Raw genomic sequence first — 19,103 nt, forward strand, 5'->3', positions numbered from 1 at the left:
AGGAAAGCAGGGAACACCCCCTCACCACCACAGCATGCAGCGCAATGTGCTTGTCACTATACTAAAAAGCAAAATAAGCAAATAAAGTAAACTTCATTAGACACGCTGAAGCCTTCCCCTGCTCCCTGGGGAGCTGCCGTGTCCAGCCCAGGGCTCGCAGGTGGCTGTGCCCCTGGGGGAGCACTGCCAGGGTGCCTCTGCAGTGGGTCGAGGGGAGCAGAGGGAGGCAGCCTGGCACCCGGGGGGGAGCCAGGGGGAAAAGCCGGTGTTCCCCGGAGGGGTGCTGAGCGCCGGGGGAGGGGGGCAGCAGAGACACACACACACACCCCCCCCCCCCCCGCGGGAGGAAGGCCCCGGCGGTAGGAGGAGGAGGCGACTGGGGACAGAGATCGGAGGGTTTTGCAGTGCCGGGGGTGGGGGGTGGGCACGGGGGTTGTGAGGGAAGGGGTTGGGGCTGCTCCTGCTGCAGGAGGAAAGTTGGCCCGCTCCGCCACCCAGGGCTGCCTCCCCCTGCCTCCCTCCTCCTCCTGCTCCTCCTTCTCCTCCTCCTCCCCGCGAGCGGAGCGCACAGTGCAGCCCGGCGGTGCGGGCGGCGCAGCCCCGCCGGCCGCTCGCCCTGCCCGGCTGTCCCCGGCCCCCCCGGCTGCCCCCGGCTCCCTCCAGCCCCGCCGCCCTCCGGCTGCCGCCGCCGCCGGGATGCTGCCGGGCACCGCGCCCGGGCGCTGAGCCGCCGCCGGAGCGCCTCCTGTAGCCCCCGGAGGGCGCATCGCGCTGCGGTCACCTTGCAGGGAGGTGAGTGACCCCCCCCCCAATCCCCCCCCCGGTGGGGGGGGACGCACCAAAATCCGTGCCCCCCCCCCACCCCGGGTTTGCAGGGCTGCCCGGAGTGGGGCCGGGCGGGCGGGCGGGGAGGGGGCCCGCGGCTCCCGCAGCCGCCCCGGGGGAGGTCCCCGGCGGGGACCCTGGGGGGGGCGCAGCGGGTGGCGGCGGCCCCCCCCGGCCGGGGGGGCTGCGAGCCTCCCCGCGCCGTGCGGCCCCGGCAGCGGCGTGCGGGAAGCGGGGGGGGGGGGACCTGCAGCGGTGATCCCCGGGTGAGAGCCCGGCTGGGGTCGGAGAGGGAGCGGGCTTTTCCCGGGGCCGTGGCAAGGTCTGGCTTGGGAGGACCGGCGGGGTTTCTGCAAGGGAAACTGTGCGTGGGATCCCCCTTTCCCTTTTCTTCTCTTCCCCAGGAGAAATCCCCTCCAACTCACTGTATCAGTCCTCCAAGCACCAGGTCACCCTCCCTCCCCCCCCCCCCCCAGGTGCTCTGGGCAGGGGGAAGAAGAGCTGTGCGGAAATGCAAGGTTCCCATGTGGGATCCCGGAGCAGAGCTTGAGTTGGGGGACAGGGGGGCTGGAGCAGGCTGGCCCCCTCGCAGTAACAGCTGCCCACTCCCCTCGCTACCCTGTGCAAGAGGTGGTGGGTTGAATTTCTTTTCCTTCTCCCCCCACCCCTCCCCTGCCTTTAGTTTGCAGGCAGTGACTGCTAAGTTGGAGAGAAGGATGGTTAAGGTGAGGAGACATGAGTGGGGACATAAGAGGTCCCTGCTACTCAGTGGCAGAGAGGGGTGACCTTGGACAAGTCCCCCCTGCCTGCCCCTGCCTTCTGGATAGGGTATCACCAAAGCATCCCGCAAGAGATCAAGGAGGACCCTTAAGTAGGAAGAGGTTGGCAAATGTTTTGAGACCTTTCTGGAATTGGCACCGCAGGAATGCAAGCCTTCCTGAAACAGGACTGGTTGTGATCTCTGGTCCAAAGTGCATCTTAGATGAAAAGGTTTATCCAGGACTCGTGGTGGTAGTGGCTTTTCTTCCCCCTAAAAACATGGAGCTACCTAGTGGCAGGAGTTGCTTTGGAGAGCAATCTGTTGAAACGTGTCTTCAAAATCACTGGAGGATGCAGCCTTGGCATGTAATGAGAGAAAAAGAAGCCAGGAAAGAAGATCTAAACTTTCCACAGAGATTAAATATTTAAATCACAAATAATTAGACATTAATCCCTCATAAACAGGGCATTAACAACAATTAAAAGATGCTTTGATATTCTTAAAGCCAAGCAGATGAGTTAACTGGTACTTTCTGGGGGATTATTGTGTATCACAAAATGCAGTCAGCGCAGAGAACACACTTTTCTACATTCATGTATTTAAATGACTTGCTCTTAATTATAGTTAATGAGCTATCATCTTCAAAGTAGCTGCATTAGATGCTCTCTATATTAGTTTCAAATTACCTCACTCCAAAGAATAAGCCACTTCTCATTTTACTGGCCAAGGTGACATCTTATTGGCAGTTTGGTAACTACAGTTCATGCCAGGATGTATGTAAGATGAATGCATCTGTAGGAATTAAATGAAGTTTCCTCTTTTTAAGTGGGCAAGCAGACATCACACGCCACTGGTACCATACGCTCCAGAATAAATCACTCACACAGCAAAGCTCTTCGTTATACAAATGCAGATGTAATGCAGTACTAGTGTATATGGGCACCACCACAACACATTTGATGAATGCCACTTTCAGGATTTAAAATGTTTTGGCTTCTAAGGATAATAGTAGAGAAAAGGTGCAGCATAGCTGGGAAAGATTTTTTGTCTTTTTTTCCACTGTAAGTTCCTATCTGCAGACATTTATAAATCAGCCATAAATGTCTCTGTCCAGGAGAGCTTTTAAACCGGTTATTTGGGTATTAAATTAAGATTGCAAATTAAATATTGGGTCTTACAAATTTGGGGTTCTTCACTTTGGAGACTAGACTTTTTACAGGTCATTATCTGTACTCTGCCACTGGGGAAAAAAAAGGAAAAAAAATGCAGAGATTTAAATAGGAGAAAAATACTCTGCATGTGCAATCACTGCTTTGGCAAAAGTGAATGGTGTATGTGTTGTGTGTGTGTGTGTGTGTGTAAATGTGTGTCCGCTCATGTCTGCATACACATCTTCTGGCCATGAAAGCAAGCATTCCTGAACAGCCTTTCTCTGGTAGAACTTGGAAACTACTTTGATCAATGAGATCACAGCAAAAATGCCTGTTCCTCAGCAGAGGTACATGGCTGTGACCCTGACAATTTAGGTAGAGCCCATCCAGCTTATACCACCTAAGAATCTGGCCCAAAAGATTTCATGCTGCGAGTCTGGTGTCATAATACAGGAAGAGTGATGGACTATCGTTATTTTCATTGCATCAGCAAAGACTGCATTTTAAAATAGTGGTGCAGTACATGAGAGGTGTGAGTCCATTCATGCCTTTAGCACTCCTAATTTTAAGCACAGCATCACTGTAAATGTATATCTGTGTATATGTTTCTGTACAAAATATGAATGTGTAAAGGTCCCTCATTAGCCATCCACCCAAATCCTTGCTGTAAAGTATTTCTGTGCTTAAGCTCTGAGACATGTCTTATTCACTGAGACATGGAAAAATAAACTGACCATTCACATCAAGTTGGTGGAATTTCAGTACAGGTTTAACAGGGTTTATCTAGGTTTATGTGCTTTGATTGAGTAAAGCTCAGACCCCTTAAAAATCCACAGAGGAAACAGAAGATCTCTGAAGTTGCCCTTGCAACTGAATAATTTTCTTGGGAGACAATTATGGGATAAGCAAAGAGTTTAGCTCCTTGAGATGGGACCTGCTCATCCTAGATCCCATGAGACATTCAGTCCACATTCAGTCCTGCAGGACATCTGTGCTCAGCATGATCCTTCAGGACATCTCCCAGAGCAGCTGCCGGCTACATGCAATAGCTGATTCAGTCCCAGGAGATGCTGTCCCTTCTCAGCGTGTGGTGTTCCACCCATCCCACCCACCCTGCTCTTCCTACGCTTGTGCTCTCTTCAGCGAAATGATCTCCCTTCTCCCCATTGCATTTGGCTTATGAGATTACTGAGGTGATGTTGAGTGGATCTGCTGCAGCCAAATGCCTGCACCTCCTGTATAGAAATCTCCTCTGCCCCTTCCAATCCTGGAAGAAAGAGGATGTAGGTCTTTTTTTCAAACTCTGGCAGTGTCCTGAGTGTAATGGGCCCCATGTGTCATCCCAACTCTGATTTCTAGGGGAGGGATGAATATGCGGTTAAAAAAGGACTTTCAAGGTTGATCTACACCCACCAATACTACTTTTCAGTATTTTCCTGCTTGCCCAGTCTGCCTCCAGGTAGAGACTCGTGATGTCTAAATCACTTCTTCTGCAAAGCTTGTGTCCCACAGTGTATTCTTGGCTCTGCAATTCTTCTAGAACCGATGAAGTGAGCCTGATTTTATTGCCCCAGCATTGGCTGCTTAATCTAATCATCCTCGCCCTGATGAACTGGCACTAGCAAATACAGCACCACTGAAGTGTTTTGCTAGGAAAGTGACTTCCAGCCCTGGGTTGCTTTGCTTGGGGCAGGAGATAAGGACACCTTCATTTTGTGTGAAGTCTGTACCACCACACTGTTTTCCTACTCTGTCCTCTCTTTATTTATCATTCCTGCTTCAGGAGTACCTTAAATCCCAGCCTAGGGCATAGCTTTTGTGCGTTACCTGCAGAACAAGCGTTGAATAGGTGTTTTGTCCTGCTCTGCTGCCTGAATACAAGGGCAACAGAGACTGAGGAGCTGGGTGAACAAGGACTAGGGCTCTGTGGGGGCTCGGCTGCCAGTGAAGAATCAGCTTTGAGTGAATCATTTGGGCCACCCCAGGAGCCCCATCTGGGTGTTTCTGCCTGTGGGCCAGCCTGGTTACAAACACAGTTAACCAGAGATTTTAGTTTGAAGAGAGGCACCAGGCTCAGCCTGCAGGTAGGCGATCCTGTGAGGCAGCAGCGTTAATTTTGCAGCTACCCAGTGGATATCAAAGTAAGTGGGAAAAGAGGCAGGACGGAGGTGCCTTGGGTTACTTTGCTCCTGCAATTCATCTGCATGCCTGGAAACTACGATGTGGTTGATATCCCTGAGTGGAGACAGGTAAACTTCTCTGGGTTCATTTAGATGCTCTGCTGTAGGCTACTTGCCTTGCTGTGGGTTTCTGCAGGGCATAACATCAGGTAGTTTCTTCTAGGCTGGAGTCTTTTGGATCTATTGCAACACCAGGCATTACTGAAACTAGGCAGCGGGGTTTTGTGATAACTCAGTCCTCCCCAGACCTTTTAAACTAGATTGACTCTCAGAAACCATCTAGATTGAGGTGTAGGAACCAAGTGGACTGAGGCATTATATATTTTCACCTGAGAATATGACCCATCCTCCAAATAAATAATCACATGTTGTGAAACAAGCAGTTCAGCTGTACATAAGATTCCACTCTGCAAAGCATGAGTCCTGGTTAAATCTGCAAGAGGAACTGCTCCAGCCCCAAACTTGGCCTGATAAATGTGGGCCTGAGGTCATCAAGCTTTCCCCATACATTGGAGCAGCTCTTAGACAGAGGCTAGGAATGCTCTCCATTGCATGCAGGGGAGTCATGAAACTCACTTTGGATATGTTTTTTCTGCAGTGAGGGCACTCCAAACAATTAAGGCTGCAATTTTACACCCCATAGAACAGCTATATTCACTTGCTTCAAAAGCAGAAGGCAGCACAATTTTCTGCTCTTAGAGTTAGCAAACAGATCCTTCAGCCTGGCCAAACTGGTGAAGGTAGTGATCTGAGCTGTTTCATTGCATTTGCTCTACTTCTTATCTCATGAAGGCTAGTTTTACTGGGCTGGACAGAGAATTGTACAGAACAGCTTTTGAGGATGGCTCATGTGGAGGTACAGAGTTAGGACAGGATCCAATGGTTTTTGTATGCTCACGCTGAACTCACCAGACACTCAGTCAAAGCTGATTCACAGCATTCACGTGTCCAGATGCAGTTAGGTAGCTGATAATAGCTTTCTGACACTAAGGCTTTCCTGATTACGTTGGTGAAATGAATTTCTCGCTTAAAAAGGCACGGAGCGTGATTTTGGACTGCTTTCACTTTGCAAAGCAACTGCCATAAGTTGTGCAGATGGCAAGGTATTTTTTATGCCGATGCCTTCTACAACAGGCAGGGTTATTTACATTAAAGCCAGGTGCTATTTTTCAGGTCAGTCATTTATTAGCTGGAAAGCACAATTTTATCATCAAATGAAAAGAGTTGTGATTTCAGACTGAACTCAGCAAAGAGCTGTGGCTGGCAAAACCAGTTGGGAAGGAGGATTGCTAGAAAAGCCTAAGTTTTCATTGGAAACAACTTGAGGCAAATTGAACTAAAAGCCAGCTCATTTGATTAAAAATGAAGAAATGAAACGTAACATTTCATTTTGGCTCAAGCAAGATACTTCCTTCTGCTCAGAAGGAAATATTTTGTTGCATGGGTAACATTTTTTTGTTTTAGGTCAACACAAGGTAATTCCTCCTTTTCTCCCTCCCATTCTTTGATTCAGCTAATGGACCAAGCAATCAGTTATTCAGACAGGCTTATTTTGCATATGGTAATTGTTTCCACATTTAAATATACCCCTGAACGGGCAATCAAGAGACCTGTATTTTATTTCCCACTCTGTTACTGCCTCTGATGTGACCTTGGCCACTTCACTGCACTGTGAGTCTGTCCTCCCTTTAGACTATAATCTCTTTTCAGGGCAGGACAAGCCCATATCTCACACTGGATTTGATGCTTATTGGTAACGCTAAAATACCATGGAGGTCTTTTTAGTTCCACCCTTTGCAATTAAACATTTAACTACCACTAATGCATGCATTCCTGACTTTCCCAGTGTGAATTAGTTGCACTGCCTTATGAAACTCCCTGTAGTTTACTTAATAGGTCAAAAGGAATTTCAGCTGCTGAAATAGCAGCGTTCCCTTAAAACAGAACCTATTTTAATGAGCACAGCTAAATCAAAGGAGAAAAATACAAGTGGGAAAGGTTTCTTCCTTCCTTTCCTTAAATATTTTACTTTCTAATGAGCTCTCCAGATCCATACATTGCCTGTGATTTCTCTCAAGCAAAAGGTCTGTCTGTGATGATGCAATTTCTAGATGTTTGAAAGACCTTAAACCACATTGAAGCCTATTGTGTTATCCATTAAAAAAACCCTCACACCTGAGAGATTGCAGCAGGAAACCTGCAGCCTCCAAAGCTCAGTCTAGAGCTCTCACACTGTGTTTTTTATCAGGCTGCAGCCATCATCATTTGGCTTGCCCACTTTTTAAGAAAGCTTTCTCCTTTCTGCTTTCTGTGTTCTGGCATTGAACCCAGCAGCAGTTTGCTGAATCTGGTGCTCATGAGGCCTCATTGGTTTCTGCTGGTGGAGCAGCCCTGCAAAGGGTAGTGCTTGTCCCTTCCTGCCTTGCTGGTGTTAGGTTTGGAGTCACTGTGGGGTTGGCAGGAGGGTAGGGGGGCAGTGAATGTCTTGTTGCGAGCATGGGAGGCAGCGGAGAGTCTGCTAGGAATAGAGAGGTTTGGATCATAGGATAATTCAAACTGAAGGGACCTTAGGAGGTCTCTAGCGCAACCTCCTGCTCAAAGCAGAGTCATCTATGGGGTCCCACCAGGTTTCTCAGAGCTTTATCCAGCTGGATCTTGAAAAACTCAAAGATGGAGACTGCACAGCTTCCTTGGGTAACCTCTCCTAGTGCTGAACTGTCCTCATGGGGAAGAAGTTTCTCCCTGTATCCAGGATAGATCTCCACATAGAGGAATACCAGCTCTTTGAGCCTTTTCTCCCAGCTGACACTCTGCATGATTTGCAGGGAATGGCAAGGGATACAGCCCTAAGTCTTGGAAGCACATGGGGGCTCTGCCTTTGGCCTCACCATGGCTTGCCTTCCTCTCCAAGCTTCCCTACAAATAAACCGTGTCTTTGGACCAGTGATGTCTGATGTGGCCAGGTGAGAGCCTTGAGGTTGTAACTCTGCCTGAATTAATGTTTTTCTGATTTGTTATAGGGAAAGGTATTTCAGAGGCAACTGAACTGCTCATTCACACAGACCTTTTGGTCCCTGACATGGGCACCCCGAAGGCTGAAACACCCTGGGGCTGTGCTAGAGCTGTGGGAAGGGGAGAGCCCCATGGAGGCAGGAGGACAACAGCATCCTGCCTGGTTGCAGAAGAGCAAAGGAGTTGCAAAATGATGGGCAGTAGCAGAGCTGGCTTCTGCTCCTTGTCTCCCAGAGCCTGGGGCACAGCATTTAGCTCTTCTCTCCTTGCCCTCTCTACAGCTTGCATGTCTCTCTCTCACACCCTTTGCTTAATTAATTTGTCAGCTGCTGTCACTGTAGCAGGAGTCTGCAGAACACCCAGCAGAGCACAACCCTGATTTCAGCTACCATATCTGAGCTTTGCTGTAACACAAACGATAGCTTAATAAACCTCAGCAGTGCAGACTAGATATCTTGGCACTGGTTGCAGCTTTTTATTAAAAAAGAGAGAGAATAAGAGAGAGAGAGAAAAGAAAGAAATTGGGGGATAATGAAGATTCTAATAATGAATAACTCCACTTTTAATGACGGAGACCTGGGTCTTATCCCCAAAGAAAAATATAGGTCGAACTGCATCTAGTATTTGTCAATAGTTTGAACTTAGGCTTCCCTTCTTGTTCCAGCCTCAAGTCTGAAAGAGCAGAATTATTTCAGGTTACCCTGTGTACCAGTGAGCAATTTGTTGGGAGAAATTCAAGCTGCATCAAGACAAATAAAACCTGAATCAAACCAGTTAAATTAGCTCCCCATCTTGGAACAGACTGAACAGTTCTCTTATTTAAAGGGCTGAACCTCTGATGAGTTTAATTTTCCTGTCAGCATCATTTTGAAACCTTATGAGTCCTAGGGAATGAGAGTGACTTTCTTTTTGCTTTGAATGCCGGCTTCCTGCTGGGAAGGCATCCTGTGATTGCCTCAGGTTGTCTATCAAAGGTTATCTGCTCAGTCCTGTGGCCACCCAGGATCTTCCAGGCTGCTTTTTGGCCTCGAAATTGGGGCAATATTCATTTTAGAACCTGCCTGTGAGTCTCAAACATGTGACCCTGACCTGGTTCATGTCAGGGAAAGCCCTTAAGGACAGGAGGATAGTGACTGGATCAACCTCCACCTCCAAGGAGTCCTTCCAGGCAGGATTCAGGCTCTGAGGCATAGTATAAAATTTTGCAGCTTTTTGCCCCCTAAGCATCACACACCACCACATGTCTGTGTCCATTGTTCCTCCAGCTGAACCTGAGGGGATTCATTTCACCTGCTTTATTCATCTGAAAGTTAATATCAAGCTGAGCTGGTCACCTCTGTAGTTTACAGGGACAATGTTACTCTGCAAGGAGACTGAGCCCAGCCATCCTACACACCTGGTTTAACTACAGTTACTTACTTCTAAGAAACATCCTCAGGTGTCTGTGGTCTTATTGATGAAGAATCTCTGGGTACCTCAAAGATTTCTGTTTCTCCAGACAGCAATTGACCTTGTTTCAGCTATGCATCAAAATGCACTGGCAATCAAGGTGCTATTGATTTAAGCCTAATGGCCAAGCCGCTTGGGAATTTCACCTGGAAAAGAAAAATCAATGCTACTTTGTTGTTATTATTATTATTATTATTTTCTGCTGTTAAGTTATTATAATGAAAAGGCATCAGAGTCTCACCAGCTCCTTACCATTAAGCAACACACTTGTGGGGCTGAGAACACTGGATCAGGCTGCGGTGAGGTAGCCAGCCAGCCAGCTACAGATTGAAATGACACTAGGGTTAAACAAATTTCCTCGATTGCATGCTGCCACTCGCTTCTTTCTCTGCTGACCTTCCCCAAGGCATGTGAGCTGCACTGCTACACAGGACTCTGGAGAGGATGTCTTGAACAATACATTAGCCCTATTACTGAAGGAGCTCTGTTTGGGAAGATGTTACCTGTCTTGTCCTTACCTCATTTTGGATGTTTTTTTTCCTCTCTCCCCCATCCTGAGGGGACAGTGTCACTCAGAATCTGCTAAAAGGCCCTGGTTTACAAGATTGTTTTAAATGTACAGCAGGTAGGCACTAGCCAGATAGATGCTTAGATCTATGGCAGGGCTAAGCAAACACCTCAGGCTCTGTCCTCTCTAGGAAATAAATCAAACAAGGGTCCATCCCATTGCCCACAGGCTGAATAGTAAAATATGGACCATGTCCATGCAGCTAAACTCTCTTACCCACCAAAACAAGGTGGCTTTGCCCATCGTGCCTCTCAGGAACATTCATGGCACTTATTTACTCCAAACTATGCCTAGATATTGCTGGGAGAGAGCACAGATTGAAGCCAGATTGTGGAGTGTTTTAACACCTTAGCGGTGTGGGTGATAAGAGAGGATGCTTGAGCCTGCAACCTAGTTGTCCTTAATTCCTTGGGATGGTAGAGATATCAGTCCTAGAGTCCCAAAGCCATCATGAGCAGTCTAGGTTCAGGATTTCGCAGGATCTTATCTGTCAGTGCTCCAAAGACTTTGGAGCCAAATCACCTTTTCAAATGTCATTGAATCTCAGGCTTCCTTTCAATCAGTCTTTTGCAGAAGGGTGTTGGCTCCTGTGTCACTTAGGCTGGTGAACATCTGGGAGCAAGCGATTGCTTGATGCAGTCCTCCTAACCACACCGACATCTCAGTGACTTTCTAAAGTCCTAGGTCACTTAGACATACTAACGCATTTTTCCCTCTGACTTCTGCTTACTTTCCCCCTCTTGTTCCTGAGGAGTGTGAGAAGGACTGAAGGACAGCTTTTATTTCCCATAGTTTTGAATTGTCCCGTTGCAAGACAACTTTAAAGGGGACCAGGAGATTGGAGTTACCTTTTCTCATAATCCAGCCCTTACAAAATCAATCAAGATGGCCACCCAAAACTACGTGAAGAACAAGTACGAGCCTACATACTCTGAGGAGGTAGTTTGGGTGTCACCATGTCTGTAGAGCCTCATTTGCACCCATTCAAACTGAGCATTTTCCATGAAGGCAGCACAGCTGTCAATGAAATGCCTGGGGTGAGACCTGCAGTTTCAGAGGCAAACGTTATCTGAATGATAGCAATAGGAGAGTATAGAGACAATGTGAAGAGAATCTGACAGCGCAGCTTGAAGGCATGAGATAAAACTGCCTTAAAATTGCATTTTCCTGAGTGCCATTCAAACCAGACAATATTTCATTGTCAGGATGATATGACCACATTGAGGTGGAAGGCCTGACCCATGCTTTGCTGGAGCCATTGATGCAATGACTGAATCTTGACATCTTCAGTTGTTTTTTCTGGGAAGGGACTTGTTTGGTTTGCACATCTCCTTCCAATTCCTACCGCATCTGCAGCAGTCCCATAGGGTATTTCTACTGAGCACCTCAGTTTGCTTGGACAAATGCCAGGGCCAAGAATGCTTTTGAGGCACCTTACAGTTTTGGGTGATGTCTCTCTGACTTCAGAGGGGTCAACAGATTGTCTTACATGCCAGGGGGACTTGTGCCCTTGCACATTTTTCAAGCCAGCTTGGGGGGAACTGAGCAAAGTCTGGAGACAGCTTACTCTGGTTGCTGGGTCCACATTAGTTTTCCTCAGCTTCTGCCTTTCTCATCTTGGTGGTGTACTTTTATTGTTTCTTTCAGAGGGGAGGGAGGAAGGACATGGTTCTCTGTTTATTTAGCACAGGCATAGTTGCATACGTAAATGAGTTTTCATTGGAAAGATAAGGCATCTGCTCTCAGTCTTTTACCTACTGCAAAGGGATTTAAAGCATCAGGACTAATCCTTTAGTGAAACTGAGTCCAGGCTTTCTAGTGAATCTGCAGATTAGTTTAATTTTGTCAGCAGGTTCCCCAGGTTGGAGGCTGAGACCAGTGTAGTGTAAATTCCCTGGGATCCCACCATGGTGATTTTTACTTGTGCAGCTTTCCTGCCAGTTCACTTAGGACATGCTCTGAACTATTTCCCAACAGCATAAAATGAATTTTCTTCATGTTAAAGCAAGTGCTGTGAATACAAACATTGGAACATACTTAGATAAGCTTTCTTGTACAGTAGACAAGCTTCTTACTTCATTCCCAGTGTAAGGACAGAAGGCCAGATCTTAGCAATGGTTTAAATATCTCCTGCAGGACAAAAGGAAAAAACGCAGATGTTTAAAGTCTAGAATTATTTAGAGGAAATGAAGTTAGGCTTTTGCCAGCCATTGCAGAGGATCTCTGATATAAAGGGGAATTAGAGAGCAAGCACCAAGTCAAAATTATAAACGTACATACATATATGTATATCAAAATATATATGTGTATATATTATATACATATGTGTTTACATACACATACATAAAATTATACAAATATGTACATAATTCTGGTTTTCCTCCAGGCAGTACTTTGGGGAGATTTAATCTCATGCTAAGGATTTGACCTTAGAGGATCAAATATGAAATTCTTTGAAGCCAGGAGCATTTCTGTGATTTGGATTAGGCATAGAAACAAAATCCTGAGCTCACTGTTGATATGACAGATACATTCATACTTCAAAAAGCAGTTTCCTTTGGCTTCACAAGAGCAAAACTGTTGTCCTGGTGAGAAGTTATTTTGGCCAGAAATAAGTACTTTTAGCCTACTGAACTATGCCTTTGATTTCTCATGCCTCAGTGCAACTCACACAAAACAGAGCCTGGTGGGACAGAAAACAGCTGTTGTTCCTATGCACAAGGATAGGAAGAGGTCCCAGGGCTCAAGCAAGACCTGTTCATGCATTCATTTCTTCCAGGTGGATCTATCTGGGGGTGATCACGCCAACAAGCCCCATCACAGCCCTTTAATCTGTTGCCGTACGGCAGCCTCAGAGGCTTCGGTGGAAGTAGCACACCCAAAACAACACTGGGGATTTGAAGCCACATTCAGAAGAGTTTTAATTCCTCTGGGTCAGATCTGATCTTGCCCTCAGGCAGTGTTTTTTCAGTCAATTTAGAGAGCTGGTTCCTTGTTTTTCCTTTGGCTGGGTTTTCAAAGGGTAGTGAAGTACTTGCCAAGGGTGAATGTTAGACACAGAAACTGATGGGTAAAGACATCAGCTGCCTGGCCTTTGTAATTGCAGCTCTCAGAGACCTGAAAATGGTCCTTTTATCGTTTTATCTTTTTTTTTTTTTAACTTCTCTCTTTAGATTGTTTAGAAGAAGGGGAGATTGTCCCCAAAATGACAGTGTTGTATGTGTGGGAGGATGGAGGAGGCATCAGAACTGTTCTCTAACAGGGCCCCCCCATTAGCAATACATTTCAGGAAGTCCTCTGTCACCACACGTTGTAATTTGCTCCCGTCCAGCTCATGGGTGGTTTTTTTTTCATCTCTGTAAGTGGGGATATATTTGGAGAGTAGGGCCGTGCGTGTGTATACATGGGGATGTATTTCCTCATGAGATGATACCAAAGACAAGCTGATTTGGGTGCCCTGATATGTTATTCAGTACTCATGTTCTCACCTTGGTATGTATTTCCCTTCTTCTTCAGGAAAATGGGAGCCACTGCTCCAGTGTGACCTGTTTCTAAGGTACAACAAATAAAGACAGCCCGTCCCATTCCCTCAGACACTTCCCAGTATGGATGGTTTGATTGAACAGAACAGTGTGCTAATGCACAATAAGATAGCTGAAGCCGGGAAAAGGAACGGTTTAATTAATACGAGGAACTTAGTGGCAGAGAGTCGAGATGGTCTGGTCTCTGTGTACCCGACCCCCCAGTACCAAGGCCACCGAGTGGGGAGCCTTTCCTCGCAGAGCTGCCTGGAGAATGGCAGGAATGACCCTGTGCAACAGCTTCTGGATCCCAATATGCTGCAGCAGACCGTGGAGTCTCACTACCGGCCCAACATCATTCTCTACTCGGAGAACGTGCTGCGCTCCTGGGGGGAGAGCATCAGCTCCGAGTGCTGTGAAACCACCTTCATTGAAGACCGTTCCCCCACCAAAGACAGCTTGGAGTACCCAGACGGCAAATTCATTGACCTCTCAGCAGATGACATCAAGATTCACACCCTCTCCTACGATGTGGAGGAAGAAGAGGATTTCCAGGAGCTAGAGGTCAGATGTTATTTGGAATCTGTGGGGAAGGCTGGTGGGGAGGAAAAATCTGGGGTTAAATGTGCTGCTTCCAAACGCTGGTCTGCACGGGATCAGCTATATCACTCTCTCCTCTGGCCAAGACAGTGTATGAGCGCTGATCATTACTTGTTAGCAAAGTCCTGACTCTGCCAGTACTAAGGACAAAATTCCCACTGACCCTAATGGGGATGATCATTTCCCTCCTGCCTCTGAAAGGGCTGGTCACAATCAGAAAAAGACCCATGTGCTTAAATGTTTTCTAAGGTCAGGGCCAGGAGGCGCTGTCCACATACGTGGAGCTTGTCTTACACAGCAGGCCAACATCACCCGTTGCTTTCTCTTGAATTGGGTTGGGCATAAAGCTGGTTTTTCTGCTTACTGGCTCAACCATGACACATTTCTGTCTTTGAATGAATACACAACCAAAAGTCTTTGGGTTTCTTGATACAATGAATCCCTTCCCTCTGAAATCAAAAAATCAGTTCTTATGAAGTGAAACACTTCATTAGACCCAAAATGCAATGTTTCTTTTTAGGTTCCTATGCTTCATTGATTGTTCACACTAAAGTAAGACGCATTTTGTTTTCCAAATGGCGCAGACTATGGAAATCAACTTCATTCTTTCTTAAATGATACATTCTTAACTTAAAAAAAGCTTTTTCTTTTTGGTTGAAACCAGCTGCCCAACTATTGTACAGATTTGTGTTTGGCATTGTATGTAGGGATGGAGGGTGTGCATAGTACTGCTGATCCCAAAACTTTGTCCAGCACTAGTCACAGGCTCCTAACTTAGCAAAGACCCAATCACCTGTCTGAAGGGAAGGCATAGCTCCTATTTGAAGGTCCGAGATGAGATCAAGAGGCTATTTTCTTGTGTTTCGTTCCTGCAGGAGTTTTCTCCGATGAGACATAACAAGTTCCAAAGTTTCTATTTTCATCTCCTATTATACTGGTATCTCACCCTGTGATCAGCAGAAGGACAGCACAAAAGCCTGACTTTTCTTTTATTCTCTTTTCTCTTTGTATTGATAAGGTAGGGAGAGAGAAGTGTTTTTCCCGGTTTGTGCCAGTAATGCAGTACTCAATATTTTCACAGAGACAAAAAGTTTTTCTCTGAGGCCTGTGATGGTGTTGGCTCAAATCACACCCTTCTACAACATTTCAGAACTGGCTGTGAGAAGTCTCATTTTTTTAAGCAAAACAAAATGCCTAGATGCTGCCTTTTTACCCTAGCTTCTCTCACACAGTAGTTTTGATGAGAGTGACCACAGCGAGCATATAATTGCCTAATGGTGTTGTTGACACATCTGGCCTGACATTTTGGCAGCTAAAAAAATTCCTCCCTCTAGTCAATCCAAATCGAGCAAGACATTCTGTAGCTAACTGCCAGAGGATGAGCTAAAAAGGCCCGAAAAATAGGCGGGACAAGGGAAAAGAAAATTTCCTACAAAAAATTGTTTCCCTTTTCTCGGTGGGATTTTTCAAGTAGTCTTTACAATGTAGGGCCCTAAATCAGGGTACCTCTTTGAAAGGGTACCACAGGAGGTTTGGGTCTGCTTTCTACAGAGAACACGTGCTCCTAGAAAACTACCTGTAAAACTGGAGGTGTGAGGAAATTGACTTCATCCTTCCCCTCTCCAGTTCTCGAGGAGAGAAGGGAGACAGTCTCTTTACCCATGTCTTTTCAAACAGCAAGGTGTCTTGCTGTGATGGTGCGTGCATCACTGTCCCGTCTTCTCCTTCTTCCTATCCTATATGTCCAACTATACCCTCCTAAGGTCACACATGTCCCTTCTTAAATGTGTGTACTGCATCTAGCAGCACAGATGCCCAACCTTACTTAAGTCAGCTGGGTGTTACTTTATTAATAAACAAAATATGATAGCTGTCCTGACCTACATGTACAAAGTGCTCAGAGGAGGCAGAAATGCACAAAGTATGCACCAACAAGTCTTCCTCTGTTCTAAACTGGTGTTTCTCCTCCACCAGGAGAATGGAAAAAGTAGGAGATGAGGCAAGATGTGGGGAAGGAACTGTCTGATCAGAAATGTGTGCAAAATCTCTGCTTCCAGCCTGGTATCAGGCTCTGTTGCTGTGGTACTCAGCGCAATGCAGTGTTGTGGTTTTTACACTCCTCCATGAACCAGACCTAAATGTCTAACCTGCAGAGCAGCTGCAATGAGCATAAGGGGTCTCAGCTCTGGGAATAACTGGTGGCCTCCCAAGAGGGCCCAAGTCTGCAGATGCAGTTGGTACTGCAGAAAGATGGGAAGGAGAGGAGAGAAACATTTAACTGCACAAGACCAGCAAAAGAGGTGACAGCATCTGGACAGATGCTGTATCTATGCGGCCAGATGCGTGAGGGCCTCCTGGGCTTGGCTAATGCAGAGGTTTGCTAGAGACATGGCTGAACGTGCTGAGACTCCAGGGATGGAAGAAATGAAGCCTTTGAGGACAGCGGTCACTGAGCAGGGGACTGAACCATGCTGGATTGTTAATTGCATAAAAATGCCTCTATGTGTCCAAATGAGAAAAACAGCATCTGAATCACACAGAATGAGGCTGGCTCATTACACTGCTTTTTTCACCAGTTATTGACAGGAGGCAAATGTTTCTTTACATTATTAATAGGCTCAAAATGAGGCCGAAGGGGTTAGTATCAAGGCTGGAAGCATTTTGAAGGAGAACAGCAAGAGAAGGTAATAGAAGGTTTTACATCCACACTGCAAGAGACTTGAAGAATTTGATCCTGCCATCCAGAATACACGGCACATTGCTGAGTATCTTGTTTTATTGCCTGCCACACCACAGCTCATAGAAGGATGGGAGCTGCATAGTATAACAGCAGATCAAGGCTCAATTCCTGTAAGGCTTTTCTGCCTTTACGCATCCACTTTGGCACTTCTTTCTGGGAGAAAATTCTAAAGAGAGCCCCCTTTTGGAAGGGTCTGAACAACAGTCTGTTGTGCCGGAAGGGGGCTAGGGTGCAGTACCTCATCCAGGTCTGCTGGCCTCATGTTTGAGAGAAGGCCAGCAATGAGTGACCAGCTGGAGAAGAGTAGCTCCCTCAGCCAGTGTGGCTCTTTGCCGTGTGAGCTTTTGCTGTGGGCAGTGGTAGCTCAAGGCCACTGTGAAACCAGAGGATTCAGATAACACTGGGAAGAGTTTGGAGTGCCTTGGAGTGCCCCGTGTTGGTCTGGGAGCTGTTTGCTGTGTGATGACACTGATTTAATGTTGGCTGGGAAAAGCAAGAAGTAAGAGGAGTATCTTTGCAAACCTTAGCAAAAGTGGGGAGCTTTGTGCAGAAAAACTACTGTCTCTCAAAAGCCCAGGGCCACCTCCTATTCTGTGTGCATCAAGGCAAGGCAAGTGGATTACCAACTCAGCCATCTCAATAAAATGCCCTGGGGTTGTGAGTTGTATCCATTCTTGCCTTTCCCATGTCTCCCTGGCACTGCCCTTGTTAGTGCCAACCACCTGCCCAGGGGTTTTCAGGACTGGATCTTTAATTTCTTAAGATGTGGAGAAAAATATAACTCATCCCTTTGTAAGACTTCCACCATGTAATACTTACTGGAACCCATGGCCACATGCAGGGAACAGCTTTTATGGACGCTGCTCGTCTGTGTGTTTCTGCCAAGGTTTTTTTTTTGAAGAGAGACGGGCTGTTGATAACCAGAAAATTTGTTGTTTTCCTGTAGAAAACTGCTGCAGAGAAAGTTTCTGGAAAACAGCAGCTATTCTGACTGACAGCGATTTGGTTTGGGTTTGAACAGCCCCCCAGCCAGGTTGCAGGGGTTGCTGCTCTGTTACCTCTCATCGCCTTCAGGATGGATCCACCCAGCTCAGCAATGCCTCCAGTGAGTCACCACAGCCTGCAAGGAAGCATCTTCTTCCCTTTCCAAGCCTGGGGACTCTGAAAAATCCTGGGAGATGTGGCAGAGGAGCAGGAGACATCCAAACTAGGTGTCCTTCCCATTGCTACAACAGTTTAGCCATGTTTAACTTCTTGGGTTTTTTTTTATGAGCAGTGTTTCTCAGGTCCTGGCGTAATGTTATTCAGGTTGCCTAGGAAAAACATAATTGTCTGGAGGGAAAAACATTTCTGAAACAGCTCTCATTAGCATATACTGCCCCACTTTGCTCCAGCAATTATCAGGGATGAAAGCAGAAGGCTGCACATTCTGTCAAAGCTTTAAACTTATCCTTTCTGTGCCCATCCCTGAAATCAAATGATTCCCTATTTAGGTACTGCTGGAATGCTTATAAATATCTTATGAGTTCTTTATGCCACTACTAATGGACAGACAACTTGTCAAATGTGGTGGCAGTGAAATATTATGTGAGTTCCTAGCTGAAATACCATCTTGTTAGAGTTCATGTGTAAATGCACTGCTATCTTTTATCCAGAAACATCATTTGTCAGACTACACTCTGGCTAGTCTTCCTCCTAACCCCTAGAGAGCTGGCTTATTTAAAGAAACCCAAGCTACTGATGGCATGCAGGACTGCAACAAGGTGAATTATTCATATGTGTGGCATAAAATAATACATCAGGGTTCTCTCTTAAAAACCTCTTTCTTTTCTTGAGCAATGTCTGAAACAGCCTCTGCAAAATGAAATAAATAGAATGTTCTGGGGAGTAAAAGAAGAAAAGAAATGTAGTGCTTTCAAGCTAAACTTTCCTTCTTTTTTTCCCCTGCAAAGAGCTTCATGCTGCTGTGAAACTCATCCCTCCAACCTGAGCCTAAAAATATAAAGAGACAGAAGGTGGATCCTAAGCCTTGTTCTCTTCCATCTAACCTCTCCTCTCAGCATTCCCAAGGACCTCCTGGCTGTGTCTCTTCTGCAATGTGAAAAAAAGGCCCTGGAGGGGGTTTGTGCACATCGAGCCCCATGACAGGCATGTTTTATTTCAATGCTGCCAGCTGTTAGCCTCGCACAGACTTGCAATATCCTGCTTTGTGTTGAGAAGAGCAGAGCTGTTGTGTCCCAAGCCTCCCCCCAGGACCAGTCATCCAGAAAGACTTCTTGGTCATCCCCTGGGGCACT

The 19,103-nt window shown here is 46.5% G+C and overlaps 1 protein-coding gene across 1 annotated transcript in view; it reads left to right on the top strand.

Annotated features, from left to right (window-relative positions):
* Window positions 1-681: 681 nt before the first annotated feature.
* Window positions 682-19,103, top strand: part of SYNDIG1 (synapse differentiation inducing 1) — an 83,786-nt gene continuing 65,364 nt past the window's right edge. Inside the window, exons 1-2 of the mRNA XM_067294645.1 lie at window positions 682-792; window positions 13,462-14,030. Coding sequence (XP_067150746.1) covers window positions 13,551-14,030 — 480 coding nt within the window. The 5' untranslated portion in view covers window positions 682-792; window positions 13,462-13,550. The remainder of the gene's footprint in view (window positions 793-13,461; window positions 14,031-19,103) is intronic.

Source organism: Apteryx mantelli, chromosome 3 (assembly GCF_036417845.1).
Source record: "Apteryx mantelli isolate bAptMan1 chromosome 3, bAptMan1.hap1, whole genome shotgun sequence".
In the NCBI taxonomy this organism is placed as follows: domain Eukaryota; kingdom Metazoa; phylum Chordata; class Aves; order Apterygiformes; family Apterygidae; genus Apteryx; species Apteryx mantelli.